The 27,743-nt window shown below is 56.2% G+C and overlaps 2 protein-coding genes across 6 annotated transcripts; one reads left to right on the top strand and one right to left on the bottom strand.

Annotated features, from left to right (window-relative positions):
- Window positions 1–3,553: 3,553 nt before the first annotated feature.
- AGPAT2 (1-acylglycerol-3-phosphate O-acyltransferase 2) lies at window positions 3,554–12,681 on the top strand. Of its 5 annotated transcripts, none has more exons than XM_064393370.1 (9): window positions 3,554–3,783; window positions 7,249–7,382; window positions 7,800–7,975; window positions 8,112–8,207; window positions 9,695–9,767; window positions 10,225–10,353; window positions 10,604–10,644; window positions 12,140–12,244; window positions 12,383–12,681. In XM_064393370.1, the coding sequence occupies exons 1-9, from the start codon at window positions 3,596–3,598 to the stop codon at window positions 12,437–12,439; spliced, it is 999 nt and encodes a 332-aa protein (XP_064249440.1). In that variant the 5' UTR covers window positions 3,554–3,595; the 3' UTR covers window positions 12,440–12,681. The 5 variants fall into 5 exon arrangements, with proteins under 5 accessions (XP_064249440.1, XP_064249442.1, XP_064249441.1 ...); XM_064393374.1 differs by lacking the exon at window positions 3,554–3,783 and adding an exon at window positions 4,331–4,353; XM_064393373.1 differs by lacking the exon at window positions 3,554–3,783 and adding an exon at window positions 4,979–5,010.
- Window positions 12,343–27,617, bottom strand: EGFL7 (EGF like domain multiple 7). The gene is made up of 10 exons (XM_064393375.1): window positions 27,479–27,617; window positions 24,472–24,541; window positions 19,520–19,685; window positions 17,875–17,985; window positions 17,618–17,730; window positions 16,911–17,006; window positions 15,530–15,694; window positions 14,682–14,746; window positions 14,268–14,424; window positions 12,343–12,636 (listed from the first exon to the last, which is right to left on the bottom strand). Exons 3-10 carry the CDS (start codon window positions 19,597–19,599, stop codon window positions 12,614–12,616), a joined length of 810 nt encoding a protein of 269 aa, XP_064249445.1. The 5' UTR covers window positions 19,600–19,685; window positions 24,472–24,541; window positions 27,479–27,617; the 3' UTR covers window positions 12,343–12,613.
- Between the last annotated feature and the right edge of the window lie 126 nt (window positions 27,618–27,743).

The raw sequence follows: 27,743 nt of genomic DNA on the forward strand, positions 1-27,743 counted from the left end.
CCCTTGGGGCAGCCTTGCTTATGGATACAAACAAGGTCCAAGTTCCCAGCCTGAGGCCCTGCTCATGTGGGGGTGTTACACAGGGTAAACACGTCAGTGCTGTGATGCTGGACTGTCCTGTGTACCCTGAGCTCCACAGAGGTGACACACAGTGACACCGGGCTCTGACACATCTCCCAAAGCCAGCTGCTAATTCAGACAGGTGAAGAGGGAAGAGGATAGATCAATGGATGCATGGATGGACAGACTGACAGAGGTCTGGACGGAGTTATAGCAGACGTGTGGATCACCTCACTGTCCCCAAGCCCCTGACAATGGAGGCTGCTGTGCAGCACCCAGCACGCGGTGCTGAGGAGTTTGCACAGCCCGTGGCTTCGTGCTGTCAGCCCTTCCTGTGCGGGCTCCCCGCCTCACACATGCATGCCACGAAAAGGCCACGAACGAGCATGTTTGGCTGGCTGCTGCCTCCTCCCCCCACTTTAATGTCACCAGACCCAGCTGCCGCTTTCAACACACGGCCCTTGGCAGGAGGCAAAGGGAAGCAGGCCGATGGGTAGAGCTGCCAGAGGCGCTGTGGGAGGCCAAGGGCAGGGGCAGGGCGAGGCAGCACAAGTGAGATTCTCCACAAATCCAGCCTTCCTTTGGCACAGCCAGCATCTCCAGAGGGTCCTGCCCAGCACCCACCCAGCCTCTGACCTCCTGCTGCTCTACAGCCTGCTCAGCCAGGAGATGGACACATCCCTCCTTCCTTCCCACCCCTCCGAGTGCTTTCCCTCCTTCCCTTCTCCGTATGTGGGAGATGTTCTCCCTGGCTCTGTTTCTTTTGCAGTCAGAAGCTAGTTATCCACAGGGAGGTCACATGTTGTTGCCAAGGGAAGAAATAAATTTAGGCAAATAAAAGATAAAAGAACACAGTCAGATTATTGTAAAACAAGGGTAATGCGTTGAGCTTCATGGCTCTTCATGGACGCAGGCACAGAAATCCCACCAGCAGTGATGCTGCGTGGACCCTTCTGCTTGGCACTTGATGTGTTCTTGTTCCTGCCAAGGATTCTGGGCCCTGCTCAGCTACACTACCTGCAGGGCACCCTTCTACCATGTTTAAATAATCCAGCCAGTAGTTTAAACATGCAAAACACACTACACAATCTAGCAAACCAGGTATTTTTTTGAGAATTTGGAGCTGCTTCATCCTGGCTCCTGCAGCTTGGGAGGACAAGGATGGGGTCACCTTTGCCTCTACCCCAAAATGGCCATGTTTCAGGGCGATGAGGTGATGCTTGTGTTGCACAGCGGGCAGAGGCTCTCGGGCCTCCTCCATCAGGCAGTTTGTTATGAAAATGTTAACGCACGGGCTGTCGTCATCTGGCAGCAGCACCGCCTGCCTTATGAAATAACTCAGCATGACAGCTCTGCTTGCTCGCAGGCAGGCCCATGTCTGCCTTCTAATCTGGCATCAGAACGCGCTCCCCTTCCTTGAGCTGCAGACTAATACTACGTGCTTCATTTGCATTACTCCAGATAACGCACCGGAGAGCGTGGGGAGAAGGGGACGGCAGCCAAGCTCCTCCAGGAGCCCACACGTGGAGCGTTGCACCAAGCCTGCCACGCCGGATCTGCTCACTCCGCTTGCCGCCGGCACCGCGGCCCTGCCGGAATTTACATTTCAGATTCCCAACGTCAGCCAGCGTTTATGAGCTCCGCGGATGGGCCCGCGCGATGCCCCAGTGACAGATCACCAGGGACCTTCTTCCCGTGTCATCAAAAGCAAAAAGTCACCAGGATAACACAGAATCGCTCCGGGCCCAGCGTCTGCTCAGCTGCAAAGGTCTCGGTGACTTCCCAGGCATATGTTGGCTGGCACGGCACTGGAGCAAGGCTCCCTGAACAGCCCACACGACACAGGCAGCAGGGATTAATCTAATGCTGTGTGGAGATGCTAATACAATAAGGGTTCTTTGTGGCATTAGCTGGAATCATGAGACTAGCTCTGAGATGTCATTGCCTGGCAGCCGTAGGGAGTGCCAGCCAGGAGCTCTCTGCAGAGAAGGAGCCTGTCTGCTGCTCCCAGCCCTAAAGCTGCTGTGGGGTAGGGAAAGTGCAGTGAGCTCTCCTCTTTCTGGTGACAGCTCGTTTGGGAACAGCACGCAACCTCTGTTGGTGAATCCAAGGACAGCTGAGGAACAATGGTTATTTTAACAGGGCTAACACTTTTCCTTGATTTTTCCAGGAGCTGCAAAGCTGTGGATTCCAAGGGGATGCTCAGAACCACAGGGTCACATCTTACCCCAGTGGAGTCTCCACAGAGACTTGCAGGACTTGGGTTTTGCTATAAAAAGTGTTGCAAAACCAGCCGAGCTCAATTAATGGTTTGTGTTGGTTCCAGCAGACATTTCATCTCCCATCTCAGCTTTGTACCCACAGAGCTTCAGGGCCTGATCCTATCCTAACCCCAGCACCAGCAAGGAAAGCTCCATCCTGCTCAGCACATTTGTGCTGCTGGAAAAACAGCATCAAGCACCAGCTGAGAAGGTGGGTGAGGGTCCATGAGGGTCCCCAAGCCTCACATGCTTCCCTGAGGGACACAAACTCCCTCACAGCATGGAGGACCCCAAAACCTTTCCATGGCACCACACAGGCAGTGAAAATCCCCAACATGGCACCATGAGGGTCCCAAAGGCCCACACGGCTCTGTGAGGGGATCAAACACCCACAGGGTTCCATGAAGAGACAAAACACCCCCAGGGCTCCATGGGGGTCCCAAAATTCCACCTGATTCCACGACGGACCCAAACTTCCACAACCATTGAGGCAAGAACCAAACCACCATAGGGCTCCATGAGGGGACCAAACCCCCCGAAAGGACTTCATGAGGAGACAAAACACCCCCACAGCTCCATGAGGGGACCAAATCCCCCCAGAGGGCTTAATGAGGAGACAAAACCTTCCCCGGGCTCCATGGGGGTCCCAAAACTCAACATGACTCCACAAGGCTCCCAAACTTCCACAATCCTCGATGCGGGGACCAAATCTCCATAGGGGTCCGTGAGGGGACCAAACTCCCACAGAGCTGTGTGAGGGAACCAAACCCCCCACGGGGCTTCATGAGGAGACAAAACCCTCCCCGGGCTCCATGGGGGTCCCAAAACTCAACACGATTCCACAAGGCTCCCAAACTTCCACAATCCTCGATGCGGGGACCAAAGCCCCATAGGGGTCCGTGAGGGAACCAAACCCCCCACGGGGCTTCATGAGGAGACAAAACTGTCCCCAGGCTCCATGGGGGTCCTAAAACTCCACATGGTTCCACAAGGCTCCCAAACTTCCACAACCTAAATCCCCACAGAGGTCCGCGAGGGGACCAAAGCCCCATAGGGGTCCGTGAGGGGACCAACCGCCTCCCTCCCCTCGCCATGGCGACCGCGGCCCGCCCAGCAGCCCGAGGAATGCCCGCTCCACAGGGAACGTTCCCCGCTCGCCCGTCCCGCCCCGCCGAGGGAGCGGCGGGGCGGGCCGGGCCGCCCACATAAGGCGGGCTCAGCGCGGGGTGCCCGGGGAGAAGGCGGCAGTAGCGGCTGGTCCGGGTGGAGCCGTCATGGAGATGGGGTGGCTGCTGTGGGGCACAGCCGTGCTGCTGCTGCTCCACGTCCTCATGCAGCTCAGCCCCACCGTCAACTTCGCGCTGCGCATCGGCTTCTACTGCCTGCTGTGCCTGGTGGCCTCGGCGGTGGCGGCCGTAGCCTGCCTGCTGGTCAACGGCGGCCGCACCGTCAGGAACATGAGGTGAGGGGGGAACGGGCGCTGGGGACAGCGGTGTCACCCCCCGGCGCTGCCTGGAGCCCCTGGGGCGGCGGCAGCCTCTGTCACATCGGTGGTATCGCAGCCCCGGGGTCCCCTCTGGGCTCAGGGGTGGCTGTCCTGGCTGGCCCGTGGCACAGCCCTCGGCAGGGCACGTTTGGGGATGAAGCGCCTGGAAGGTGGCGGTGGTGGCTTTTCTAGGGAAAGCTGCAGGAGGAGCAGTGTTTGTTGAGAGTGGAAGAACACTTGAGCGCGCTGTCCAGGGAGTGTGAGGAATCTACCTGTCTGGAGGCATTCCAAACACACCTGTGTCACTGGGTGACCCTGCCATGGCAGATGGAGCTGCTCTCCAGAAGGTTCCTTTTGGTTCTAACAGTTTGGTGGCTGTGTTTGGGGTGTTTCCTGCCCCAGGAGCAGAGGCTGGCAGGCTGTGTGCCATGTGCTGCCAGGGCACTGCTCTCCTGCAGCTGTTGTGTGGCCCTGTGTCCCCTGATAGGACACCTGTGACAAGGGCCAAGGGGCTGCTGTCATCCAGCACCTCCTCTCCATGCCAAGGTACATTCTACAGCAGAGCTGGCACTTCTGCTGGCAGCACAGGACAGCTTATTTCCTGGTTTTGCTCTCCCCTAGGCAGCTTTTTACCTCTGTGAGCATGTCATATGGATGCAGGGGAAAGGAGAACCTTAACATCCTTTAGGATCAAAGGTTGGCAGCATCTGAGCAGGTGGAGCTGGACTTTGATTTGCAGTGTGGCTTTCACATGGGCGGAGGGAGCTGGCACAGGGCGCTGATGTGCTGCCTTGAGGGCTGTGCCCTGCCGGTCCCAGCTGGTGCCATGGCCCCAGGCAGTCTGCTCTGTGATCTCCAGCCTTGCTCTCTCTCCAGCTTTGGTTGCCTTGGCTCACTCAGGAGCAGCTTTCCAACGCTCAGCTCGCTCTGCATCTGGGAGAGTTTATGATGTCATTGATGGAGATGCTATCCTTTTATTTCCCCCCAAAAATAAACCCCCTAAACTTTCTGTAAACTTCAAGGAGTTATTTGGGAGCAAGAACTTGCCTTGGATAACTCCTCATGTTGAAACCCAGGGCTGAATTTTGGCCAGAACCACCCTTTTCCTGTAACTTAAGCCTGTTGTTTCCTTGTAGTTGGTACTGGCTGAAGATCCTGGTGATGCATCCTAGCCCCTGGGAGGTTCATGGATGAGGTGATCCAGTGAGTTCCTTATTTCTCCAACATCCCAGGCTGCTTATTCCAGCTTGGGAAAGGGGGCTGGAGCAGAGCATGTGCTGGTGGACAGACAGAGATAATGGTGTTGCTGCCTGGCGCAGAACACCCCGTTCTTGCTGTGCTGCTGGCTCCAGTGTCAAGCTGGTGTGACTTGGAAGAGGTTACCCAGGGTGTCTGATAGAGATAGAACTGTTTATCTGTGGTAAAACATCTTGCACGAGCTTCCAATCTGGTAAGCAGATTTCAGTAGTCCTTGAAAATCAGAGTATCCTAAACAAGCCTCTGTGACTGGCTGTGGAGCAGAGCACGTGAATCTGGGGGCTGCTGGCTTTCATACTCAGACTGTTAGGGATGCACTGAAAAGTCCCATTCCCTGTCATTTTTGTGCTCTTTGTCTCTGGCAATAAGTGCGCTGGTTTTACAGCTCTCTGCAGCTGTGGCTGCACCACGTCTGAGTCGATGATTCCGGCAGAGAAGTCACTTGTGGTGTTGTAGGGGACTCAGATCCATCCTTTAACCCTGTGGGTGACGTGGCCAGCCCAGCAGGTCACCCCTGCTCTTTGCCTGCTCTGAGCTCTGCCCCTTTGCCTCTTTCAGTGGCTCACGCCACATCTTGTGCAAGGAAAGTCTGTCCCCGGGCTGGCAGGAAGAAGCTGGATGGTTGCTCTTGAGTAATGTGTAACCAGCCTCTCCCAGCAGCCAGTGAGCTCTGTGACTTCCAGAGCGGTGACCTCTTTTTTGGTTGGCAGTCAGAAGGGAGGAGAAGTGTGATTTAGGTCACCCTGGTGGCCTGGCATCCCCCATGACCTCCCTGGTTCGTGTCACCCTGCCTCGTCTCACCTGTAAGCCCATCTCTCCACCTGGCCTGCACCCCTGTAACCTTGGAGCGGGCTGGGGAGCTGGGGAGCTCTGCATTCCTCCCCGTGCCCTTTCCCTGGGTGTGGCTCTTTGCAGCAAATTGAAATGAGGACTGATAGCAGTGTCACCTCGGGGCATTGGCCTGGCCTGAACTCCAGTGTCACAGCCAGCTCGTGTGGTCTGCATGGGGGGACACCCCACGGAGATGTGAGCCCTGCTGGGGGTAGGAGCAAACTGGGGGAAGTGCTGTGGCTCAAGAGTTTGTGGAGACTTTTGGAGAGCAGATGCTGGGAGCTGCTGCCAAGCCAGGATGAGATGCTGTCCAGGTGCTCACCTCCCACCCGAGTGACAAGGATGCTTCTCAGCGGGATGGTGCTGCCCACTTCCCAAGCGGGACCCTGTGGTGGGGACAGAGCTGGCTGTCCCTCAATCTCCTGCTGCAGGAAGGAAAGCTCCATGCCCTGTCTGCCAGGGAGAAGGTGGCCCTAAGGCAGGACATCCAGGTGCTTGCTGGAGGTCAGGTCAGCTTGAATCAGCTCTAGGGGAGAGCAGATCCAAGCTGGTGGCTGTTCCTGGGACCCTTGTTCACGTGCTGGCTCCTCTGCCACCTGTCCTGGTAAATGGCTGTTCCCTTGCCCAAAATAGCCCCTGTGTTCTGCCAGCTTCTGCCTGTGTCCTTTGGCCTAGCTGGAGAGTCCCCAAGTCCCCCGGTCAGGGGGTGGCATAGATGGGCCCTACTCCTGTGGGCTGACAAGGAAACGTGCTCCAGTTCTGGCATGGCTGAGTGGAGCTGCTGGAGTGTCCCAGCTGGGAAAAGCTGGAGCTCTGTCAGACCTGTAGATCCACTGGGGAAGGGCAAAATCTTCAGCATGGGCTTGCTTTGGGCACCCAGCCTCTGCCAAGCCATGTGGGGAGCATCCTGTTTGCTGCCTGCATCCTTGCCTTGTGCAGGGAAGTGTTTCTCACCTTCATTCCCCTCCTTCCTTGGGCACCCCGGGTTTGTTTGTATCATTGAGCACCATCTTCCAGCACTGCAGGGAGCAGACCTGGCAGAGCCTTCCTTGGGTGTCAGGTGTGCTAAGGAGTGGCAGAATTGTTTTACCAACTTGTGGGGCCCTGCTGCTTGCAGGAGGAAGAGCATGGTGGCACCAGGGCAGCCCAGAACCATGGCACTGAGCAGGGCAAGTGAACAGCACTCCTGGAGCACTGGGACCATGCAGGGCAGACACCTGGGTGGACCACAGCACAAATAAGACTGGAGGTTCTCTGCCCTGGAGCTCTTCTTGTCTCCTTCCACCCCCACTGGGTGTAGCAGTCCCTGCCCTCCCTGCTGTGCTGCTGACTGCTTTTTTTTTCCTTCTGCAGAATCATCAAAGCTGTTGTCAGGAGCTTCAAGTATTTCTTCGGCGTGAGGTTTGAGGTGAAGGGGCTGGAGAACTTCAAGGTGGAGGGCCCTGCTGTCATTGTGTCCAACCATCAGAGCGTCCTCGACATGATGGGTGAGGAGGAAGAGAACATTTCTCCTGCTCACCACTGGGAAATGTCCTGCTTGTACCTCCTGGACAAGCAGCCCCTGGTGCAGCTTCCCCATCAGTGCTGGTTGGGGAAGGGTCTCCTGTCACTCTGAGCAATCCCACACTTGTGCAGCACCCCAGGTTCTGCTGTCCTTGAGGTGCTGGCCCAGCACCTGAGCCAGTGGCCCTGCTGGACTCCCTGGGGCTGGGGAATGAGCTGCCTCTGGGTGTCCTGCTGTCACCTGCAGCCACTCTGTCCCACCAACTCTGCTGTGTGCCAAGCCTCCTGCTCTCAGAAGCTGGGAGAGAAGCAAGGCACCAGCCTGTCCCTGGTGCCCTTGTCCTTGTCCTGTCCTTGTCCCAGGGGTGACTGCTGGGTCTTGCCCTCTGCCATCCCATTAGGGCTGATGGAGGTCCTGCCCGACAACTGTGTCCAGGTGGGCAAGAAGGAGCTGATGTACATGGGCAGCGTGGGGCTCATCATGTACCTTGGTGGAGTCATCTTCATCAACAGGAAGAGCACCAGCAGTGCCAAGATGGTGATGTCAGAGGTGGCCAAGACTATGGTGGCTGAGAATGTGAGTGTCACTGTGGAGCTGGGTGGGGTGGCATGGGAGCCACCATTCCTGGTGCTGGCTCAGCTTGGCAGAGCTGGCTGGTGTCTCCCACCACTGCAAGTGGATTTCTGGAGCAGATCCTTGTCTTTCCTTTCAGGTGAAGGTGTGGGTATATCCAGAGGGCACAAGGAACTGCACTGGGGATTTGCTGCCATTCAAGAAAGGAGCATTTCACCTCGCTGTCCAGGCACAGGTAATGGTGCTTTGCCCCTGCATGGGAACCCTGAGTGCTTTTGCAGTGGCACTGCACACTGATCGTGCAGTGTGTGGTTTGTTTGCTCTCAGATGAGCTGTGTTCCCAAGTAACACCTCCTCAGGTAAACCACTGGTGTCAGAAGTGCTGCCCTGCAGCAGCCAGGAGCCTTTTCCATCCCCTCTGGGAACGAGCTGGCCCTGGGCATGAGTGGCTGTAGACAGTGGAGAATTGCCCTGTCCTGTCTCCTGCCTGCCTCAGTCCTGGTGTCCCCTCTGGAGGGAGCAGTGTGAGGGGCAGGCACGCTTGGTCCCTATCTCCAGGCTTTCCTGGCAGCATGGCAGGGCACTGCCAGTGCCCAGGGGTTGCTGGGGGCATGGCTGCAGCCCAGAGCTCACTCCTGGCAGGGAGCCCAGTGGGTTCTTTTCTGGGGAAGCCCAAAGCTGACAATTCATTTCTCAATCCCCCAGGTCTCAGTCGTGTAGTGATGATTCAGGATTGTTAATTCTTGTGCTTTAGAGCAACATCTGGGCTTGCTCTGTGTGAAAATAGCTGCTGCCTCCCTGGCAGCCATATGGCAGTTCTTGATATGTCTTTCTCTCCAAAATGACAGCATCCACGAGCAGTTAGTGGGGGAGCAGGCAAACAGCTTCAGCCAGCCAGAGCTGTCTCAGGAGCAGGGTGTTTGCCTGGGCACAGTGCTGGGGCAGTGTGCCAGAGGCTGGGATGACTCGAGGCCTCACCGGAAACTGGTTTCCCCAGGAGAGGTGTTACAGCAGGGTTTTTGGGAAAGGGAAGAGATGCCAACTCTCTCACTGGGTTTGTTTGGCCAAGCCCAGGGTGTAGCCTGTGTTGTACCATCCCCATTCCTGCCTGGGTGATGCAGCCTGGCAGCTGCTGGAGGAAAGGATGACATGGAACTGGTCCTGCCTCTGCTACACCCCCCTGAGTCACCAACTGTAGATCCTGGCTGTGTTACCAGCACTGGAATAACAGCTCTGCCTGCCCTCCTGGCCCTGTGTCTGAAGCTTCCCCAGGAGCAATTGATAACAACTGGTGACTCCTTTTCTTAGAAACTGAAAGCAGAGCAGCCACCCTGCCCCAGACACGTGCCTGTACAGCAGGCAAGGCCTGTCAGAACAGGCAGCCTGCAGTGTTTGATTACAGGACAGAAAATACCTGGGGTTTGGAGCCTCACTTGGGTCAAGGAGCTGTAAAAGCCAGTGCTGAGCTGAGGCTAGAGTGGAACTTGTCCCTGGTTCCTTGAGTGTCCCTGTGCCTTGAGTTTTTGGGGAGTGGTTTTGATTCCATTTGGCTGCTGATTGCTCTACCCTTTGGAAGTGGGTGTTGCTTGTGGGGCTGTGTGTTCCCTGTGTGTCTGAGAGCCAGGCCAGGTCAGCTCTGTTGTGTGGGATTTGCTGCCTGTCTCTGGCCTGCCCTGAGCTCCTTAAGTGACAGTAACTCCTCTTTTTCTTCCCTTCCCCAAGGTCCCAGTGATCCCTGTGGTGTATTCCTCCTTCACCACCTTCTATAACCCAAAGACAAAACTGTTTACATCAGGTAACAAAGAGTCACTTGGAGACAGGGTGGCTGTTGTCCCGTGTGGAGATCTGGCTCACAAGGGTGTGGGAGGGAAGCAGAGCTGGGGTGAGCAGGAGGAGCCCCGCTGGGAGATGTTTGGAGGCAGTTCAAAGCACTTGGCACCAGAGCCTGGGCTGGGTTAACTCAGGAAGGGCTGTAATTAAATACACTGAGGGATGTTTTCATTAAAAATTGGTTACCACCTCCTGCTGTGGGCAGGCTCTGGCTGGGATGGCAGTTTGGGGCACAGGGGGATTATTCTGGGTGGCACAGCCATTGGAGCTGGGATCTAACTCTGCCTGTGCTCCAGGGGTGGATGCCTGAAGCCCTGGGAGGGGTTGAGGGCTGTGCTGGGGCTGTCCAGGGTGGGGAACAGGGCAGAGAACAGAGCTCCTGTGGTGTGTGGGTTTCTCACAGGCTCCTCTCTTGTCCCCAGGCAAAATCAAGGTTGAGGTTCTGCCTCCAGTGGAGACCAAAGGGCTGACGTCAGACGATGTCACCGACCTCTCTGACAGATGCTTCAGCACCATGAGGGAGACCCTCTTCAAGCTCTCAGGCCATCCAGGCAAGGCAAAGGACTCATCCTAGAGGCTTCTGCAGTGGTGTCACCATGTGGTGGTGGCTGAAGGGACCTGTCTGTTCTTGCCAAATACTGAAGGATCTTCTTCTCCTCTGCAGTGATTTCTAACTCTTGGGAGCACCACAGACTGGCACACACAGGGTGTCAAGCCAGCACTAAGGCTCCCCTCTGAGTGGATTTCTCTTATGGGTTCATTTTTTCACTTTGAAATATCTCCTTTTTCTGAATTTCTCAGGCATCAAACTTGTGCTACCAAAGGGCTCAATGACCAGAGAGGTGAGTTCCCCCAGCTTTTGCAGCTAGCTTGGGGTGACAGCAAAAGCCTGCCTGGAGCCTGAGCTTTGCCTCTTGTGACTGTCCCTGCACCTGTGTTCCTGCAGGCTCAGCTCTTGAGGAGGCCCTGTGATGTCCCAGGTGGAAACCACCAGGCAGCAGTTTGTATCAGCACAACCTTGATGCTCAAACAGGGCTGAGAACTGGGGTGAAAATCCAGATTTTGGCTTTTCAGCAGTGCTAGGAGTGTGGTGTCCTCCCTGGACAACCCAGAGCACTCCCACCCACCAGTGGGACACACAGCCTGTCCCCTCGAGATGCCCTTTTGTCACAAGAGCATCACGTTGGCAAACTGCTGCCACTCCCCACCGTGGTGGTGGCACAGCCTGGTCACATCCCGGTGCCTGCAATGCCCCTTAGGGAGGCAAAGGGCTCTGTCGTGCTCGTTTTGTCACTTGTCATGGTCAGCACTGGCCGAAAGATGGTGCCTGTCCCGCGTCTCTGCTGATCTGCGGGGCGGAGCTGCTGCTGCAAAACCCCTGCAGAGCCACAGGGTGGGTGAGCTGCAGCTGGAACGGGGCTGGGAAGGCTTGGAAGGCTTCAGCTCCCCCTTTGGGGGATAGAAACTGCTTTCCCAGGCAGATAAAAGGGGTTCTCCTGTGCCTTGGGGTGATGGACCAACAGAGCTCCTGGGTCCCTCACCGGGAAAGTGGAATGTCGATGCCCGTGGAGGCTGGGTCAGGTCCATGGTTCCTCAGCTTTAGCTCTTCTGTTTGTGGCACAGGGGACCTTGGCATGAGCCAGCTGGGGCTGCTCAGGTAACCAGCACAGGCAGCTCCTGCAGCCTGCATTGGTGGAGTTGTGTTTATCTGGCATTTTGGGGCTGAAGCCTCAGCTGGGAAAGGCAGGGAGCTCCATGGAAGGAGCCCTGGGGCCGAGCTGGTGCTGCCAGGGGCTTCACTGGAGTACAGACTCAGGGGATGGGAAGGGGTGGGAGCATGGGAACCAAACCAGCACTTTGTGAGAGTGGCAGATCAAGGGCTGCCATGGAGGGTCAACCCAGGAGGGCCCTGGGAGGGCTCCTGGGGAGGGGAACCATGTCTGACTCCTCCTGGGAGGAGGGAGCAGTGCCTCTATGTGCAGTTGTCTGCTGTTCACTTTTAATTGGGCTGAGAATGTTATGTGCTTTACAAAAAAATCACCAAAAAAAAAAACAAACAAAGAAATTACACCTTTGGTTATTTAAATAAAGGAGCCTCCTTGTCTTGTGTGGGGGCTGAGGGAGGAGGATGGGGGTGCTGAGGCCTGAGCTCTTGCAGGGGGTGGGTTTGGTGATGGAGGGGCAGGGGGGGTCCTTGTCCCCACCCTGTGCCCCCCAGGCAGGAGGGCTGTGCTTCACCCAGCCTCACTGGTGAGGCACCATCCCAGCTCCAGGGCTCCTGGAGAGCAGAGTGGGAGCTGCAGGGATGGGCACCCACTCCTGTACCCATCTCTGCAGGCACCAGGGGCCCTGTCCCCTGCTCTGACACCTGGCTTGGAGCTGCAGGGACTTGTGACAGCAAGCACAGGGAGCGTGGGGAGGCAGCAGCCCTGCCTGGGCCAGGTCTGTGCTCGCTGTTATCCCAGGATAATGCTGAGGAAAAGCCAGGGGCAGCCAAACCCCCCCAGGTCACACAGAGGCAGTGTGGCACAGCCAGGCACTCATGGCACGAGGTAAGGCATTTATTTGCTGCCTCTCCAGCAGGGAGAGGGCTCAGAGTCCAGTTTGGAAGGAACTGTGTGGCCTCTGCTGAGGTGAGCTGGAAGAGAGAACGATGGAGATGCTGATGGGAGCCCAGCCTTCTCCTGCCTTCTCCTGCCTTCTGCCACCCTGTGCCTTCCTATGATGCTGTGGCTTCATCCCCAGCCTGGGGCTGGAGGGAGAGAAGAGCTGTGGATGCACTCAGCTTGCTCCAGGTCCCCAGGCACTCTGCTAGAGCTCATTCTTGCAGGAACCTGGGAAGATTGGGGAAAAAAAATAAATTCAGACAGATAAATTCAGCCTGGCTTTGGTTTGTGACTTTCCCAGGCAGAATGAGACTGACCTGATCCTCTGGGAATGTCACCCACACTTGCTGCTTTCCTTTTGGCAAACAACCCCAGGCTGGCTTCATCCCCCCCACACTCTGGAGTGTCACTCTCACCTCCCTGGCATGTCACAGTCCTTGCCCTGTGCACAATGTCCCCAAATCCAGTGACAGTAACAGTCTGTGCTGGATCAGGGGTAATTCAGACCTAGAGAGGCCAAAATCATTATGGCTTACAGAGCTCTGACCTGGTGCCTCTGCTGGTGGTTTAAAGAAGAGAAAATGGGTTTTTTGGTCAGTGCACACATCCCCACTGAGCAGTAAATTGGGGAGTGCAGTTGTAGGACAGCATTCAGTGGGGAAATGCTCCACCAGGCACAGAACAGGGATGGCTGAGTAACTCCATGGGATCCCTGTGAGCCCCAGAGCTTGCTGGGGTATGACAGGACAGCTTTGTGTCCTACAGGGACCATGAAAAGAGACAAAAACAGGTTTTGCTTGCTGAGACAGACTTGGCAGAAATTAATTTCAGGACTTTGGAGTCATCCCCTGGAATGAATCCATGTTACCTTGTGATACTGCTCACATTCCTCTGTGCTGTCACTAATAATATGTGCAGGGCACTACTAGAAAACTCAGCCTGCTGGAACACTCAGTGGTTCTGGTAATTACCCCTCCCTGAGATGATTTTTAGGTGTCTATTTGCAGCTACTTTGTCTTCAGACAAGTTCTTTGAATTCTTTTTCTCTCTCAGCCATTACTGCAAGCACTGAACTGGGACTGAATATGCCCTGAACCAGTTTCTCCTGAGTCTTTCCAAGACTCAGCAAGCTGCTGGTGCACACCCCAGCCATGCCTAGTTTCTGGAATTATTTAATGGGAAAATGAGCTGCCTATCAAAATAAAAGAGTTCAGGTGGTTGTGTTGTGCTTGGAGTGCAGGTGAGCACCACAGGGACCCGAGGGGTGCTGTCCCTCTGCGTGGTGGGGACACCAGGCAGGACCCCCCACTTCATTTCACACATGACAGCTCTCACTGGGGTCCCTCCCTCACTCTGCTACTTCAGAGACCTTCTCTGGTGCCCTTACTGGTCTGTAAACTTCCAAAAGAAATACCTAAAACTTCCCAGGCTCATAAATCTGCCAACGTCTGCACGCTCCCTAAACCTCCCTGATTGACTTTTTGGGCTGTTAATTTCCTAAGAGTTGGGGGTTCTTTCCTAAGGGCTGAGTTATCAGGAAGGGACAGCAGCTGTGAGGTGCTGCCTGCCTCAGGTGCCCCACTGCTCCCAGTGCCTCCCACAGCCACGTTTCCATGTGCCAACCCTACAACTTTTGGCTGCTACAAGGGCAGTCAGATGGTGCAGCCACAGAAACAGCTTTGAAATGAAGCTAATGGGCTGTTTGTGTTCATCCTTTATTAATTACAGGCTGCTGAGCTTGAGGCAGATCCAGATTAGCAGTGGCATATGTGTTACTGATCTCGCTGGCCCACATCTGCTCCCCGTGGCCAGCGTGGCTGCAGGGACATCCTTCCCCACTGCTTTTTCCAGGCACTTACAGGTCTCCAGCCTCTCCTCCAGGAAAGAGATCTGCTCGCTCAGGGACTCGATCCTGTCCAGCTGCTGGAGGGAGTGGGACAGGCGGCTGATGGGGTCTGCACCCACATCCTCTGGAGGCATCAGGTTGTGGAAGGGGGCCAGCACCAGCTGGAGCTTCTGCAGGGAGAAGGGGAGCTGTGAGTGCAGGACCACCCGGGGGGATGCAGCACCCACCGGGGAGGGCTCAGGGGGCTGTGGTTGTGTTCAAAGGGCTGGAAAAGCCGTGGTGTGGGCGCTGCCGGCGGGGAGCACAGCTGGGATTGCTGCTGGGATGTTAAAAATAGAGCCGGGAAAGAGGGAAACCCTGGCTGCAAACAGCCGCGGGTGGGAGCTGGCCGAGCAGGAATGGGGCAAGGGGATGTGCTGCAACTCGCCTGCTCCAGCGCTTCCACTCTGCTCCTCAGGTCCTTCATTTCTTCCTTCATTTCACTGGAGGGACCTGAAAAAGTCACCGAGGGAATGCCAGTGAGTAAAAGCTCACTGCTGAGCTGAGGTGGAAGCTGCTGGGGAGGAAGACATGGCTGCAGGGCTCTGTCCAAGCCCTTCTGCTTTCCATTCCCAGGGTCTGCCCCGTTGGGATCACCCCCCAGAGCATCAGCTGGACCTGCTGGCATCTAATCCAGCTGCTAAAGGCACAGGCTGCTCCTGCTGCTGCAGCACCTGCAACAAAGTGGGGAGGGTTTCAGGCAGCGGGGCGATGCTTAAAGGACAAGAGATCTGGTGGATCCTGGCCTTGCATTGCCAAAAACCACCCAGCTCTGCCCTGTGCTGTGGTGGGCACAAGGCATTGTCCCTGCTGAGGGCCCTGCACAGGGGCAGAGGCAGGTGGGGCCCGTGCAGGCTGTCCCAGATGTGTGCTGGTGATGCCCGTGCTGGCCACAGCGCATTATTACTCACGGTACGAGTTTGAAGTGTCACAGCGCGTACCAAAAGTAATAATGGGCCGTCACCAGCGGCGCCGCTCCTCGTGGCTCCAGACCTGCCCTGCAGGAACGAGGATGATGAGGGAGAGAACAGACACATCCCAGACAGCTCCAGCCACAGCCAGGCCCTGGCACCCTCACAGATGGATTTGTGCTCAGGGGAAGTTTGGGTGGGAGAAGCGCTCGTGGGTCAGCGAGGATAAAGCTGAGGGGCTGTGGCTGTTGTCCCCTCTCCCATCTCCTGGGAGTGTTCCCTCAGCTTTCACTGCAGGCCCCCAGCAGCTGTGGGGACAGGATACCTGTGTGGCTGGAGGTGTCTGTCCCAGGCGCTGGCAGCAGGGGCTGGCAGCCCTTGGCATCGGCAGCCAGGCTGAAGCCGTCCCGGCAGGCGCAGTGGAAGCTCCCAGCAGTGTTGATGCAGAGCTGGCTGCACCCGTGGCTCTGGCTGGCACATTCATCCACGTCTGGAACACAGGAACAGCTCAGTGAGGACAGGACAGGGTGAGGGACACAGGGGGGCTGCAATGGAACCCCAGGGAGGGCCCCCCAAGTGAGCTGGTGTTTGTGCCAGGCACAGCTCTGGGTGTCACAGCACCACCAGCACCTGGGACAGCCCTGGTAAAACCTGGGCTAAGCTGGAGGGGGTCTGGCCTCCTCCCCTCCTCCTGCTACCCCCACAACACAGCCAGAAGGAGAAGCTGTGGTCAGAAATGTCCCAGCTCTGGCCAGGCAGTGCTCGGCTCTCATCCCGGATTTACGGCCGGGGTTTTGGTTCCAGCCAGCTGTGGCGAGGAGCTATCAGCCTTTCAAGTGTGTACAAAACCCAGTAACCTCTCCTCACACGGGGGAGTTATTAAAGCTGTTCCCACAAAGCAGAAAGAGCTGAAGCTCTTCCCACGCCCGGGCAAATCTGTTTTAGGCAGTGGGAAAATCCTTTCCCTCGGAGCTGGAGCTGTCAGCGATGGGCTCAGCCCTGCCTGGCCCAGCATGGGTCAATGCCACACGCTCCTCCTCTGCCTTACAGGAGGCTGGAAAGCTGAGAAAAGCTGGGAAATGCCGTGGCAGAGGTTTGAAGCACTGGTGTGCACCACACTGCCTGATTTCTCCATGCTGTGAGGAGCACTGGGGCTGTTCCTGTGCTGGGGAGGAGCCTGGACATCACCAGGCTTCTCACCCACCCCCAGATATTTTTGATTTATGGATTTTTAGTCTCTGCAGTAAAAGGGCATTTTAGTTTACAGCAAGAGTTTACAAAGCCTGGGAGGGATGAACACAAATGAACACAAATGAACACAATCCCAGGCTGGCCCTGCAAGGGCTCTGTGCTGCAGAGAGGCTCACAGCTCTGCTCACACTGACCCACACAGAGCAGCAGGCAGAGAAAATGGGGGTGCCAGAGCTGCACAGGAGGGAGCACTGAGGCAGCCAGAGGGAGGCCAGACCTCCCCTGCGAGCCACACTTCCCATCCTTCCCTGGAGCAAGTGCTCTGTGTGTGCAGAGGGACAGAACAGACATGGCCCAAGGTCTGATAAGGGACAAGGTCTGACAAGGTCCCTGTCCCTTGAGGGGTTGGTGTAGAGCAAAGGACACCCAGAGCCCCATGGCAGCTCCCAGGAGCTCTCCCAGCAGCAGGACAGGTATGACACAGGCAGCAGGGACAGGGGGGACACAGCCAGTACCTGTCTGGCAGGCTGGCCCTGTCCAGCCGGGGGGGCAGGAGCATCTCCCGGGGAAGGCGCAGCTCCCTCCGTTCTGGCACGGCTCCCAGCACACAGCTGCGAGAGGAACAGCAGCACAGCATCACCCAGCTGCTCCGGGGGTCCCCAGCTCCCTCCCTGCCCCCTGGAGGCGTGCACACCCCAAAACACACCAGCACCACACAGCAGGGCTGAGCTGCCCCAGAGGGAGCAGGACTTAGGGTGGGTGGAAGGAAGAGGAGCTGGAAAGAAAGAAAGAAGCTGAGGGGTCTGAAGGCAGCAAAGATTGGAAGGAGGAGGGCAGCAGGCAGGAGCAGCCCCTGGTGCCATGCTCTGAGCTCACTGGGGACACACTGGCTGCTGCTGTGGTTTGTATTTGTTGCCTCCTGGAAGTGTTTCTCATCCATTTCTGCTGATTCAGATGGGAAGGACTTGTTTCATTTATCCTCTGGTAACTATAAAGGTAATAAGTGATCCCAAAGGAAAAAGGCCCAAGAGGCAGCAGAGAAAAGCTGGGAATTAATCAGATATTGAACCACATTTGGCTGTGATGCTGCAAATTTAATTCAGGGAGAATCCATTGACAGGCAGAGGGTTGGTAAAGGAGAGATGTGGTCCTGGGACCCCTCCAGGGACACGAGTGGTCTGGGGACAGGCAGTGGCACCAGGGTGACCCAGCAGCTCCTCACCTCTGTTACAGCCCAGCGTGTGGCCGTTTGCTCTGCTCCATCCAGGACAGCACGAGGCCATGGGCTGGGGCAGCTGCCTGTACCTCTGCCTGTAGGCAACCCTGTAGATGGTCCTGCAAGGAAGGCTGGGCTGAGCAGGGTGCCCCAAACCCCTCTCCTGCTCCCACAGCGGCACAGGGCACTCCCAGGGGTGGGACCCCCATCCCTGTGGGTGCAGCAGGGTCTCTGCTGCCCGTGGCACAGGCAGGTGGGCTCACCTGTAGGTGCTGCAGAGGCGGTGGCCCTGGCAGGTGGTGAGGTAGGGCTGGTACACGGGCTGCACGTGGGACTCGGCGTGCGCGCTCAGGCGGCTCGAGCACACCCTGCGCCTGGGCACAGAGAGCTCGCTCAGGGCCGCGCCCAGGACACGGCCTGAGCTCCCCTCTCTGCTCTGGGCTAGTGCACAGCAGCGGCTGGTAGCCCCAGTGACCTGGGAAAGCCACTTCAGGCAGTTTTGGGTCAGTGACACAACTCCGGAGCGCTGTGAGCGGCGCGGGCACTTCCTCTCCCATCCCAAGGGAGCAGTTTGGACCCAGATTAGGGATGATTTACTCATTGTCTCCCTTCCCCTAAAATCACTCACTTTCTGGGCGGATTTTTCCTTTCTGAGACTTTTGCATGCCCCTGTGGTCACCAAGAAATTAATGATTTCACAGGAAGGGTCAGGCTCACCGCAAAAAAATTAGAGGTTGGATGAAAGGCACTCCCCAGCCTTCCTAAGATAAGTGTTATCCAGTCAAAAACTTTCCCAAGGTTAACAGCCAAAGTGGTCTTGGTTAAACATCCTTTTTTTCAACAACTTCCAGCCCAAGCAGGTCAGTCCCACTGAGGAACCCATCTACTTGTCTCAGCCTCCCAGTTCAATTAGAAACTAAAATAAAAAGCCTGGGAATTAGCATGGACATCAGATGGTTTCCATTAACTCCAGAAAACTCCTCTCAGCCTCATGATTAATGTTATAGAAGATGCAATTTTTAAATGGCAATTGTTTGCTTTGTACAATTCAGAACAAAGTTTTAGCTGCAGCCTGTGTGTGTGTGAGCAAGGAATTCAGCTGTGGTTTCAGCCCTGGACAGAATGTGAAAGGTTTGACACTGGAGGAGCATTTCAGTGTAAAAACAAACTTTGTAGAAAATGTGAGCTGTGTCTGGGGGAGGGTTTTGAACTCCAGCTCCTCTCAGCTCAGGAAGAAACTGGGGCACTGAGCTCTGGGCTTCCTCAGCCCCAGCAGGAGCTGAGCTGTGCCTGCCCAGGCTGTGCTGGATCCAGGGGCTTCTCCCAGACCCATTTCCCAGAAAGGGAAGGGGAATTGCTGCAGCTGCCACTGCTGGGCTGGCAGGACCACGGGCCCCAGCAGCATCCTGGGGGGCACAAAGCCCAGGGGGCACAAAGCCCAGCCCAGGGCTTCCCACACCTCTGTCCCTGGGTGTCCACCAGAGCTGGGAGCTGCATCCTCTGATGGAGCTGCATCCTTCAGTGACAGCTTGCTCACAGGGCTTGATTTGTGTCCTAGCAGGATTTCACACGTATTTCATGAAGGATGTGCTTGAAGGAGGCTGTAATAATTCCTGAACTGCCCAGGGCCTGATGAGCTTTTGACTTGCCTGGACCAAAAGCCCAGAGTGTCTTTGTGGCACTGCATGGAGTTAAACAGAGCTGGGACATTTCCTCTGAGAGATGTTTTAGCCCCAGTGAGAAAGCAAACAAGCAGCAACGGGCTGCTGAGCCTTGGGAGAGCTTTTCCCACCTCCTCACCACCCAAAGAGCCACAGAGGGCTGTTCCCCCCCAGAGAGGACATGCCTCACCCTGCTGGGTGGAGAACACACCTGAGAGGTGCAGAAAAAACAAAAACAGGCCCTTACCCTGCCTGGGCAAAGCCCTCCGTGCTGGTGGTGCTGAGGATGAGGAGGAGTCCCCAGAGGAGGCAGCTGAGGCTCCACATGTCCCGTCCCTCCTGCAGCACTGGCTCCTGCTCTTCTGTGGGATGTGCTGGCTCCTACTGCATGGCTCGTCCTTCAGTGGGGATCCCTGCAATGCAGGAGGACATTTCAGGGAAAAAATTCTTCACTGAAAGAGAGATTGGGCACTGGAATGGGCTGCCCAGGGAGGCAGTGGAGTCACCATCCCTGGATGTGTTTAAAAACAGACTGAACGTGGCACTCAGTGCCATGGTGTAGTTGATGAGGAGGTGTTAGGTCAAAGGACTTGATCCCAAAGGTCTTTCCCAGCCTGGGTCAGTCTGGGATTCTATGAACTGTCCCTGCCCAGCTGGTGGCACCCAGCAGAGCCGTGGGGACAAACCCCTGGCAGGGTGGGAGCTGCTCCAGGCACAAACCCACCCTGCCCCGCTCATCCCACCCCTGTGCACAAAATTAACTCAGGAATTATCCTTGATTTACCCCGGGGGATGCCTGGGGATGCTCTCAGGGCACCAGGGGCTGCCCAGCTGTGTGTTGAGGGGCAGGAAAGGGACGTGTTTTGCCTCCAACTCGCTGCCAGTTCCAGGCAGAGGGGGCAAAACAATGGCCTGTCATTTCTTAATGCACACAGCATTGTAAAGCTGTGTTTTCCCACCACATTAAACACTGAAATCTGATCTTCTTCTCTTTAAAACACAAATTCGTGACAGAGAAAAGTGCTGTAAGGGCCGTATGTACCATCTGCAGAGCCGGCTCTGAGGCACAAACCCAGAGGTTTTGATTTTCTAGCAGAGGACAAATACAAAACCAGGCTGAAGAGGGTCAGTAACAATATCCAATTGAAACAATATCTCATTTAAACAAACCACTTGGCCTCCGGATGGCAGCAGAAATAAAGAAACCCACCTTAAATATGCACCAATGAAAGAAAGAATCTTCTGGTTAAACTTTCTGAAAGGGGAGACTACACAACAAGAAACCTCCTTTGGAGACTGCAGATATGGTGAGCTGCAAATCAACTTTCTAAAATCCCCACATGCTGTGGGGCAGAATTGGGCTGGAAAATTGCAGTTTGATCCCCAGACTCCAGTGGGAAATCCCAACTCTGAGACGGATTATTACAAATAACCATGGCAAACCTGCAGACCCTGCAGGTCTCCAAGCCCTTTCCAAGTCACTCAGGATCATCCTTTCCTTGGTGCAGGAGAAGAATCTGAGGCAGGGAGAAATGGAGATTCACATCTGGAGAGAACCCAGCCTGGTGCCTTCCTGCCCCTTAATGTCAAATGTCAAATATCAAATATCCCAGCAGATTTCCATGCAAGCCCAGCCCTGAGGATGGAAGGAGGATTTTGGTGCTTTGAAGCCTGCAGTGCTCCATTCTTCTTCAAACACTGCAATTAGTTTAATTTCCTAATGAAGAATTTGTGGTACCTCCACCATCAGGAAAGCAAATCTTGCTTGTCCTGCAGAAAAGTTTTTTTTAAAAATAGAGAAGGAGCTTTCCCTCTCCCCAGCCCTCCTGGAGACATTCCAAGGACACTGGTGCACAGACACACACCAACTCCCCTTTCCTCCATCAGCCAGCTTTTCCCAGGGCTAAAATGGGACACAAAACTTCCCTGCAATCCCAGATCCTGAAGTCTGGAAGTCAAACTCTGCCAACCATCTCCATCCTCCCACAGGATTCCCGTGGCTGCCATGGGAGCTTTCCTTGTGGGGACTGCAAGAAGCACAGGGCACGAGCCTAAAATACAGAGTTTGTTTTTTCACTTTGAACTGGAGCAGCACTGCCCTACCTCAAGGATCCCTCTGGGCCATAAAATTATGGTTGCTTTGTACCAGAAAAAGCTGTAAAAGTAGAAAATATTGTAGTCTAGACTTGTATTTTTTATGTGCTTACAAAAATCAACCTCTTTAAAGCTGCTGAGGATCCTCCAACCTGTTGCCACCATCTATTCCATGCTTTTTTAAAGCACAGAAATTAGGGAAGAAAAAAATTATTATGCTCAAGAAAAAAATGAATACTTTTTTTTTTGTCTATGGCTTTTAAGCCTCTCAAATGAAGAGGTGAAGCCCTGTGGTCTGACAAGTGAAATTATGTCTTAGGGGTCAGCAAACCCTCCTTGGCTGACCACGTGCTCCTGCAAGTCTGGCAGTCCCTGTCCCACCAGCCACAACCATTCCCAAAATTCTCTTAAATTCCCAAAATTCTGCTTTTTCCTCGCCTGCCACAGCAGCTGAGGGGACACACAACCCACAGCACAGGTGAGCAGCGATTTCTCCAGCTCTGCCCACGGAACCACGGCCAAAACTGCAGCTGACGGCAGAGGAGGAATCGTGCCCCGGCTGCAGAGGGAGGAGAGAATCCAGCCCTGGCGAGGACGCCGCGGCTCTCCCGGGACCCGGAGCTGCACTTTGCCATCAGCCCGGCCTGGCGAACCCGCGGCTCCGACCCCACCTGTGCCCGCAGAGCCAAACCCCGCCGGGACGGTCGGTGCCACCCGTGGGATGGATTGTCCCTGGCAGCCAGCTCCAGCCGCTCCCGGCGCTGGCTGGGACACGGGCACGGAGCGGGACACGGGGACACCGTGGAGGGGGCTGTGACACTGTCCGGGGGGACACGGGGGCTGCGGGGACAGCGGCACCGGGCAGGGACCGCACCGCGGGGCTGCGGGGACACGGGTGTCCCGGGAGGCTGTAAGGACATGGATGTCCCCAGGGGCTGCAGGGACACGGGTGTCCCGTGGGGGCTGTAAGGACAGGGGTGTCCCGGGGGGCTGTAAGGACACGGGTGTCCCGGGGGGCCATAGGGACACGGGTGTCCCGGGGGGCTGTAAGGACACGGGTGTCCCGGGGGGCTGTAAGGACATGGATGTCCCCAAGAGCTGCAGGGACACGGGTGTCCCGGGGGGCTGTAAGGACAGGGGTGTCCCGGGGGGCTGTAAGGACAGGGGTGTCCCCGGGGTGCCACAGGGACACGGGTGTCCCGGGGAAAGGCGGGGACGCGGATGTCCCGGGGATGCTCCCGCGGCCGCAGCACCCCGATCCCCGATCCCTCCCGAGCCCGGGCCCCCCCGGCCGCCCCCGGCGCTGCGGTACCGAGCCCCGCTCCGCCGGCACCCGCGACCCCCGCCCGTCCCCGCCGGGGATGCGGCCGGACCCCCCCCGGGCCGTGCCGAGCCCCGGGCCGGGACTCACCGGTGCCGCTGGCGGAGCCGCGGAGTCGCCGCCTTGCCGCGGCCCCCCGCGCATTTCCTCCCCCGGCCCGGGCCGGTCCCTCCGCCCCGGCCCAATGAGCTCCCGGCGGGGAGGAAAGCGGAGCCTCCCGGCCGGGGGGAAGCGCCGGGGCCCGGGGATCTCCGCCGGCCGCCACCTGCCCCCGGCTCGCCGGGACACGGCAGCGCCGCCGGAGCCACCGGGAGCCGCGGGGGAGTCATGCGGGGACAGGGCAGGACGCCCCAGATGTCCCGCCCGGGTGAGGGGACACGCTGCTGTAGAGTCCCAGATGTCGCTGATGGCGGCAGGATCCTGTCCCGGGGGGATGTGGAGCCTTACCTGAGAGCCCAGGGCAGGAGGAGCCCCCCGGGCTTGGGACACGCGGTCCCCGCGCCCCCCGAAGGCCCGGCCCGGCTGGGTGGGTGGGTGGGTGGGCAGCGGATTAACAGAGAGATCGCGGCTCGGCCCCGGCCCTCGCCCCGGGCTGCTCGGGCTCCCCGGGGGGATGCTGCACCACCAGGGCAGCGGCCAGGGCAAACTGAATTCTCTTTACTGAAAATGACTGTCCTGATCCGCGCTCCCCACCACGAGCACAGAGGAATTTAGGAGGAGGCATCACCTCTCCCTGGGTTAGAGACCTGCTCCAGACCCTCCCGCTAATCCCCCGAGCTCATCCCCAAGTCCTGCAGGAGCCGGTGGTGAGCCACCAGGTTTCAACAAATCATAAAGGATGCTTGGAGAATTCCTTGGGAGCCCCCCAGCTGCAGAGGGACTCTCCGGGGTGACACCCAGGGCCAACACCTGCCCCGGGACAGCCCCAGCCCAGCTGCCTCCAGGCTTCTCCTCTTAAATGCCCAGTTATTTATCAAAGCGGCTCGGCTTGTGCCAAATTGCCACTTGTTTTGTCTACATTTTTGTCTGGAAAATTAGAGCACAGAGGGTTATTGTTTCTCAAATGACTTAGGCGCCTGCCCATGCACAGAACCATTCTCAAAGATAGCAGGGATCTGATGTGCAAATGAATGGCAGGATACAGCCCCCTGGGAATATTTGTTCCCATTAAGCCCTGTACATTTTTTGAAAGCATGTAAGCATTTAAAGGAAATATTTACCAGTTCAACAATAATGGCTCCAAGAGAACAACTGAGATCACTGGCCCATCCCCTCTGTTTCCTCAGGGATATGCTGGGGCTGCTGGTGGAACTGGAGCTGCCTCGGGGGAAGCTGATGGGTGCTTGGGGCTCTCAGTGTAAAAGGAGCTTTGGTGGATCCTCCCTGGGAAGGGAGCAGAGGGGAATCCTCTCTGGAAGTGCTGGTGGAGATGGAGATCCCTCCCAGCAGCAGGGAAAGGTTTGCTGGTGCTGGGGGAAGTGCAGCTCCATGCTGTGCAGCACCTCACACGGGTCTGTTCACCCTCTGGAGCCATCCTACCTCTGGGGAATGATTTCAGCTCCCTTAATTTCATCAGCACAGGCAACTCCTCCCAAGAGCCTCGGAAGCACAGTAGTTATCTTGTTATGCAGAGAGCCTTATTGGGTTTTTTTTCTGGTGTACAGGGGAGATTAACAGAGCCTGAATTATTGTCTAATAATTGCAAAATGCACGTGGAAGCCAGAGCTTCTCTGTGTGGCCATACTGAAAACACAGGATCTCATTTTGCAGCTGAGACAACTCACCTCACCCACGGTGCTCCATCAGGTGTCCTGGGCACGGGATCCTTTGCTTGAGGAGCATCTTGGTTTCTTTCTGTGAGGACAGAAAAAGCCCAGGGTTACACTCCCCTTGTCAGGCAGGCAGAGAGCAGTGGCCCAGCCCTCACCCACCATGGAGCTGGTGTTCCCTGGACACTCCCAAAGATCCCTGCAGGGTGGTGGCCACAGAGCCCCTGTGGCACTGAGCTCACACCTCTGGTGTGCCAGAGAGGCACAAACACTGTCACACCCATGGCAGGGCAGCAGGAAACCCATCCCATCCCACAGGGGGTGTTTTAGGAGCATCCCATGGCCCTGACCCTCCCTCACCTTGCTGTGATCCCAGTGGGAATCCAGGCAGAGCCTTTGCACCTTTTAGGGCTGAGCAGGGGCTGATGAGCAGGAGGGATTTGCTGAGCAGGATCTGTCCCCTCCAGCAGCTTTGCCAGTGCTCAGGGCTGGGATTTTCCAAGGACCCAGGAGAACAGCACCTGGCACACTGTCCCAGGTGTATCCAAGCTCACCTCCCTGATTTGTGATCCCCTCTGTTGTTCCCCAACAGTATTTTACCATTACACTCTATTTTACCATTGCCATTTTACCATTTACCCTCATTTAAGGACAGGCATCCCTCGCTGCCCAGGAAACCTTTGCATGAATCCCTGGGATTCCAAGTGCAAATTTGATGGTGAGGAAGAGGATGGACTCATCCTTCAGCTCCTCACAGGACACCACCACACAGGGACCCCACTGGAGCCTTCTCAGCCACAGGCAGCCACTCCTCAAATGTACTGAGCATTTTAAAATTCTGCCAGTATTTTAACTGCAGAAAATTTCCAGTTCCATTTATTGGGTCAAATCTTTGCTCAAGCAAGCGCCCGTGTCAGCTGCTAAAGAGCTGCACACAGCCCATTAAAAGAGCATTTAATCCTCCTCTCTCAGGGAGGGTTCTGTGTCTTCTGTGCTAATATTCATTATGCTGGGAGGGAAATCCCGCAGGACAAGGCCTGGCAAAGTTCCCTTGGAAGCAGAGGAGTTATGCCAGTTCAGAGTGGGGGAAGATCAGACCTGTTGGCACTGTTCAAGTCAGTGTGATGGCTCCTGACAAAGGCAGCAGGGGATTTTGGCCGCCTGAATTCAAAGTCCTCCCTTGCCCCATGTTTTACATTTTTCCCCCACAGCTTTCTCCCTTGCACACCAGAAGTGTACTCCCACGACATCTAATATTAATGCTTGTCTCCAGGCCAGCAAAGAAATGTTTCTGCCCAACCTCCCTCTTGGATTCAGCAATGTCAAAACCTCCTTGTCTCCCACTGGTTTTACCACCAGCCTGAGCTGGGGGGGACGGCGAGTGCTGGCCCCGAGCAGAGCTCAGGCTGAGCACCAGGCTGGCTGTGCAGGTGAGATTTTCCCAATTTCCTAGAGCCTGCCAAGCCCAGTGCAGCTTTCTGGGCATCCAGCAAACCCCTGAGAGCACCCGTGGGGGATTGAAGGCTGGAGCTGAGGGCTGGGAGTGCTTCCCTGTTTGGCAGGAGAGCCTGGAGGGTGGCAGGTATCTGGGGCACGAAGAAGGAAGGATTAAGAGTGGAGAATTGAAGTCCCACATCAGGAACCTGCTCTTTAGAGAGGAGCACTTCCATCCCCTCGTGGAAAACGGGACGTGCCCAGGCACACGAGCTCTCTCCAAAGTGGAGTGACAGATGGATGGGGACATGGGCAGGAGAGTGACACACATACAGATGCAAAACTTTTCAGCCCCCAGAAGCCGTGGCTGACCCCATACCTGCGGTGCACAAAGGGCTCTCACTGATCTCCACGGGGGTCTGGCACAGAACTGCAGGCACTTGCTAAAGCAAAAGGGAATTTTTGGTGCTCCTCAAAAATAGAAAAAGGAGGAATGGCTTTTGCTGTTCCAGGACAAATTCTTCTGCCCAGGACTTCACGAGGCTGTTTGTAAACTTTACACTTCAGTTTAAGCTTTGGAGCAGCCCCCGTTCTGCAGAGCTCTGAGGAAAATGAGCTCCCACTGTTCTGTTCTGGCCCATATTGTTCTCAGCTGCGTCAGCTGCACTCCAGCTATCTCAGTGGAAATCTAAGAGTCCACTGATGGCAGGGGGATAAAACCAGGTCAGACCAAGAGAAGGACTTGACCCATAACTCCTGCTCTTGTTGCCACCAGTGGCTCAGGACTCTGCATATTAAAATGAGACCTGAGCCCCACAAAGTGATTTTGTTTTGGCCTGAGTAAGGATTCACAAGCATTAGTTGTCTCAGGACCAGTGTGTTATAACTTAAGGTGCCCATGGGGACAACCAGCCGCTGAGCTGGAGCTGTGCAAAAACAAATGCAGGAACATCCCATAGCCAGCTTTATTTTCCCTCACATGCACACTTGAATTTTTATTTACATTTCGAGGAGGCAGCAATGGCTGCAGTGTAAAAACTGGGAAATGATTCATCCCACCCAAGAATAAACTGAATTTTGCGGCTGTCTGTAAAATTTCCCCAGCAAAACCTGGCAGTGGTGCCCTGCCCCACTTTCCCAGGGAATCAGCACACGGGAAGTGTGGTGGGATAGCTGGGAGCTGCAGGATGGCTCAGCCCCTCCACCATCCCGGGAACAGCTCAGCACAGAGCCTTTCACACAATAAATTCCTGCTCTGATTATCTTTCTCTTCCAGGGGAAAGTTTCCAGCTGCAGGAACCTGCCCTGGGCAGGACAGGCATCCCGGAGCTCACTTTGGGAAGGAGGAAAGAACAGCTCTGATCCCCCCTTCTGTTTGCAGAGGCACTTTTGTTTCCCTGCCTGGTCTGGGACCTCTTGCCCGGCGTTTCTCCCAGCCCTCCTGCTGCTGGGGCAGTGGGGCCGGCTCGTTTACCCCAATTTGCTGCAGTTTGTAAATCTGCCTCCCCGGCCAGCCCCATCTGCAGCAGCCGAGCCTGGGAAAGGGCTGCAGGGAGCCTCCGGACCGGATTCAATTTCTCGTCCTTACCTCCAGGGAAACTCGGGAAAGCTGCTGGTGGAAGAGCAGAGAGGGGGAGTAGCTCCAGCGGCAGATCCAGGGAAGGACAGTGAGAATCTGCCGGGGCAGATCCGTGTTGCCCACTGCTGCCCAGAGGTGAGGTGGATTTTTGAGGATGCTCCAGCTCCATTCACAACGTCCTTCCACAGCCTCCCAAGCACTGCCAGACCTTCCCAATCCAGCTTGAAATGAATTGAAGCACTGGCAAAGCCTTGTTGTTTCTTTCTGTGTTTGA

The sequence above is a fragment of the Passer domesticus genome, chromosome 18 (assembly GCF_036417665.1).
Source record: "Passer domesticus isolate bPasDom1 chromosome 18, bPasDom1.hap1, whole genome shotgun sequence".
Classification (NCBI taxonomy): domain Eukaryota; kingdom Metazoa; phylum Chordata; class Aves; order Passeriformes; family Passeridae; genus Passer; species Passer domesticus.

Excerpts from the sequence above, each read along its gene's own strand:
- AGPAT2 (XM_064393370.1), top strand. The coding sequence starts at position 3,596 with ATGGAGATGGGGTGGCTGCTGTGGGGCACAGCCGTGCTGCTGCTGCTC. Across the intron at positions 7,976-8,111 it reads AGACTATGGTGGCTGAGAAT|GTGAAGGTGTGGGTATATCC; the intron begins GTGAGTGTCACT and ends CTTTCCTTTCAG. Across the intron at positions 9,768-10,224 it reads GACAAAACTGTTTACATCAG|GCAAAATCAAGGTTGAGGTT; the intron begins GTAACAAAGAGT and ends TCTTGTCCCCAG.
- EGFL7 (XM_064393375.1), bottom strand. The coding sequence starts at position 19,599 with ATGTGGAGCCTCAGCTGCCTCCTCTGGGGACTCCTCCTCATCCTCAGC. Across the intron at positions 15,695-16,910 it reads AGGGCCAGCCTGCCAGACAG|ACGTGGATGAATGTGCCAGC; the intron begins GTACTGGCTGTG and ends CCTGTGTTCCAG. Across the intron at positions 12,637-14,267 it reads GGAGGAGAGGCTGGAGACCT|GTTCCTGCAAGAATGAGCTC; the intron begins GTAAGTGCCTGG and ends CAATCTTCCCAG.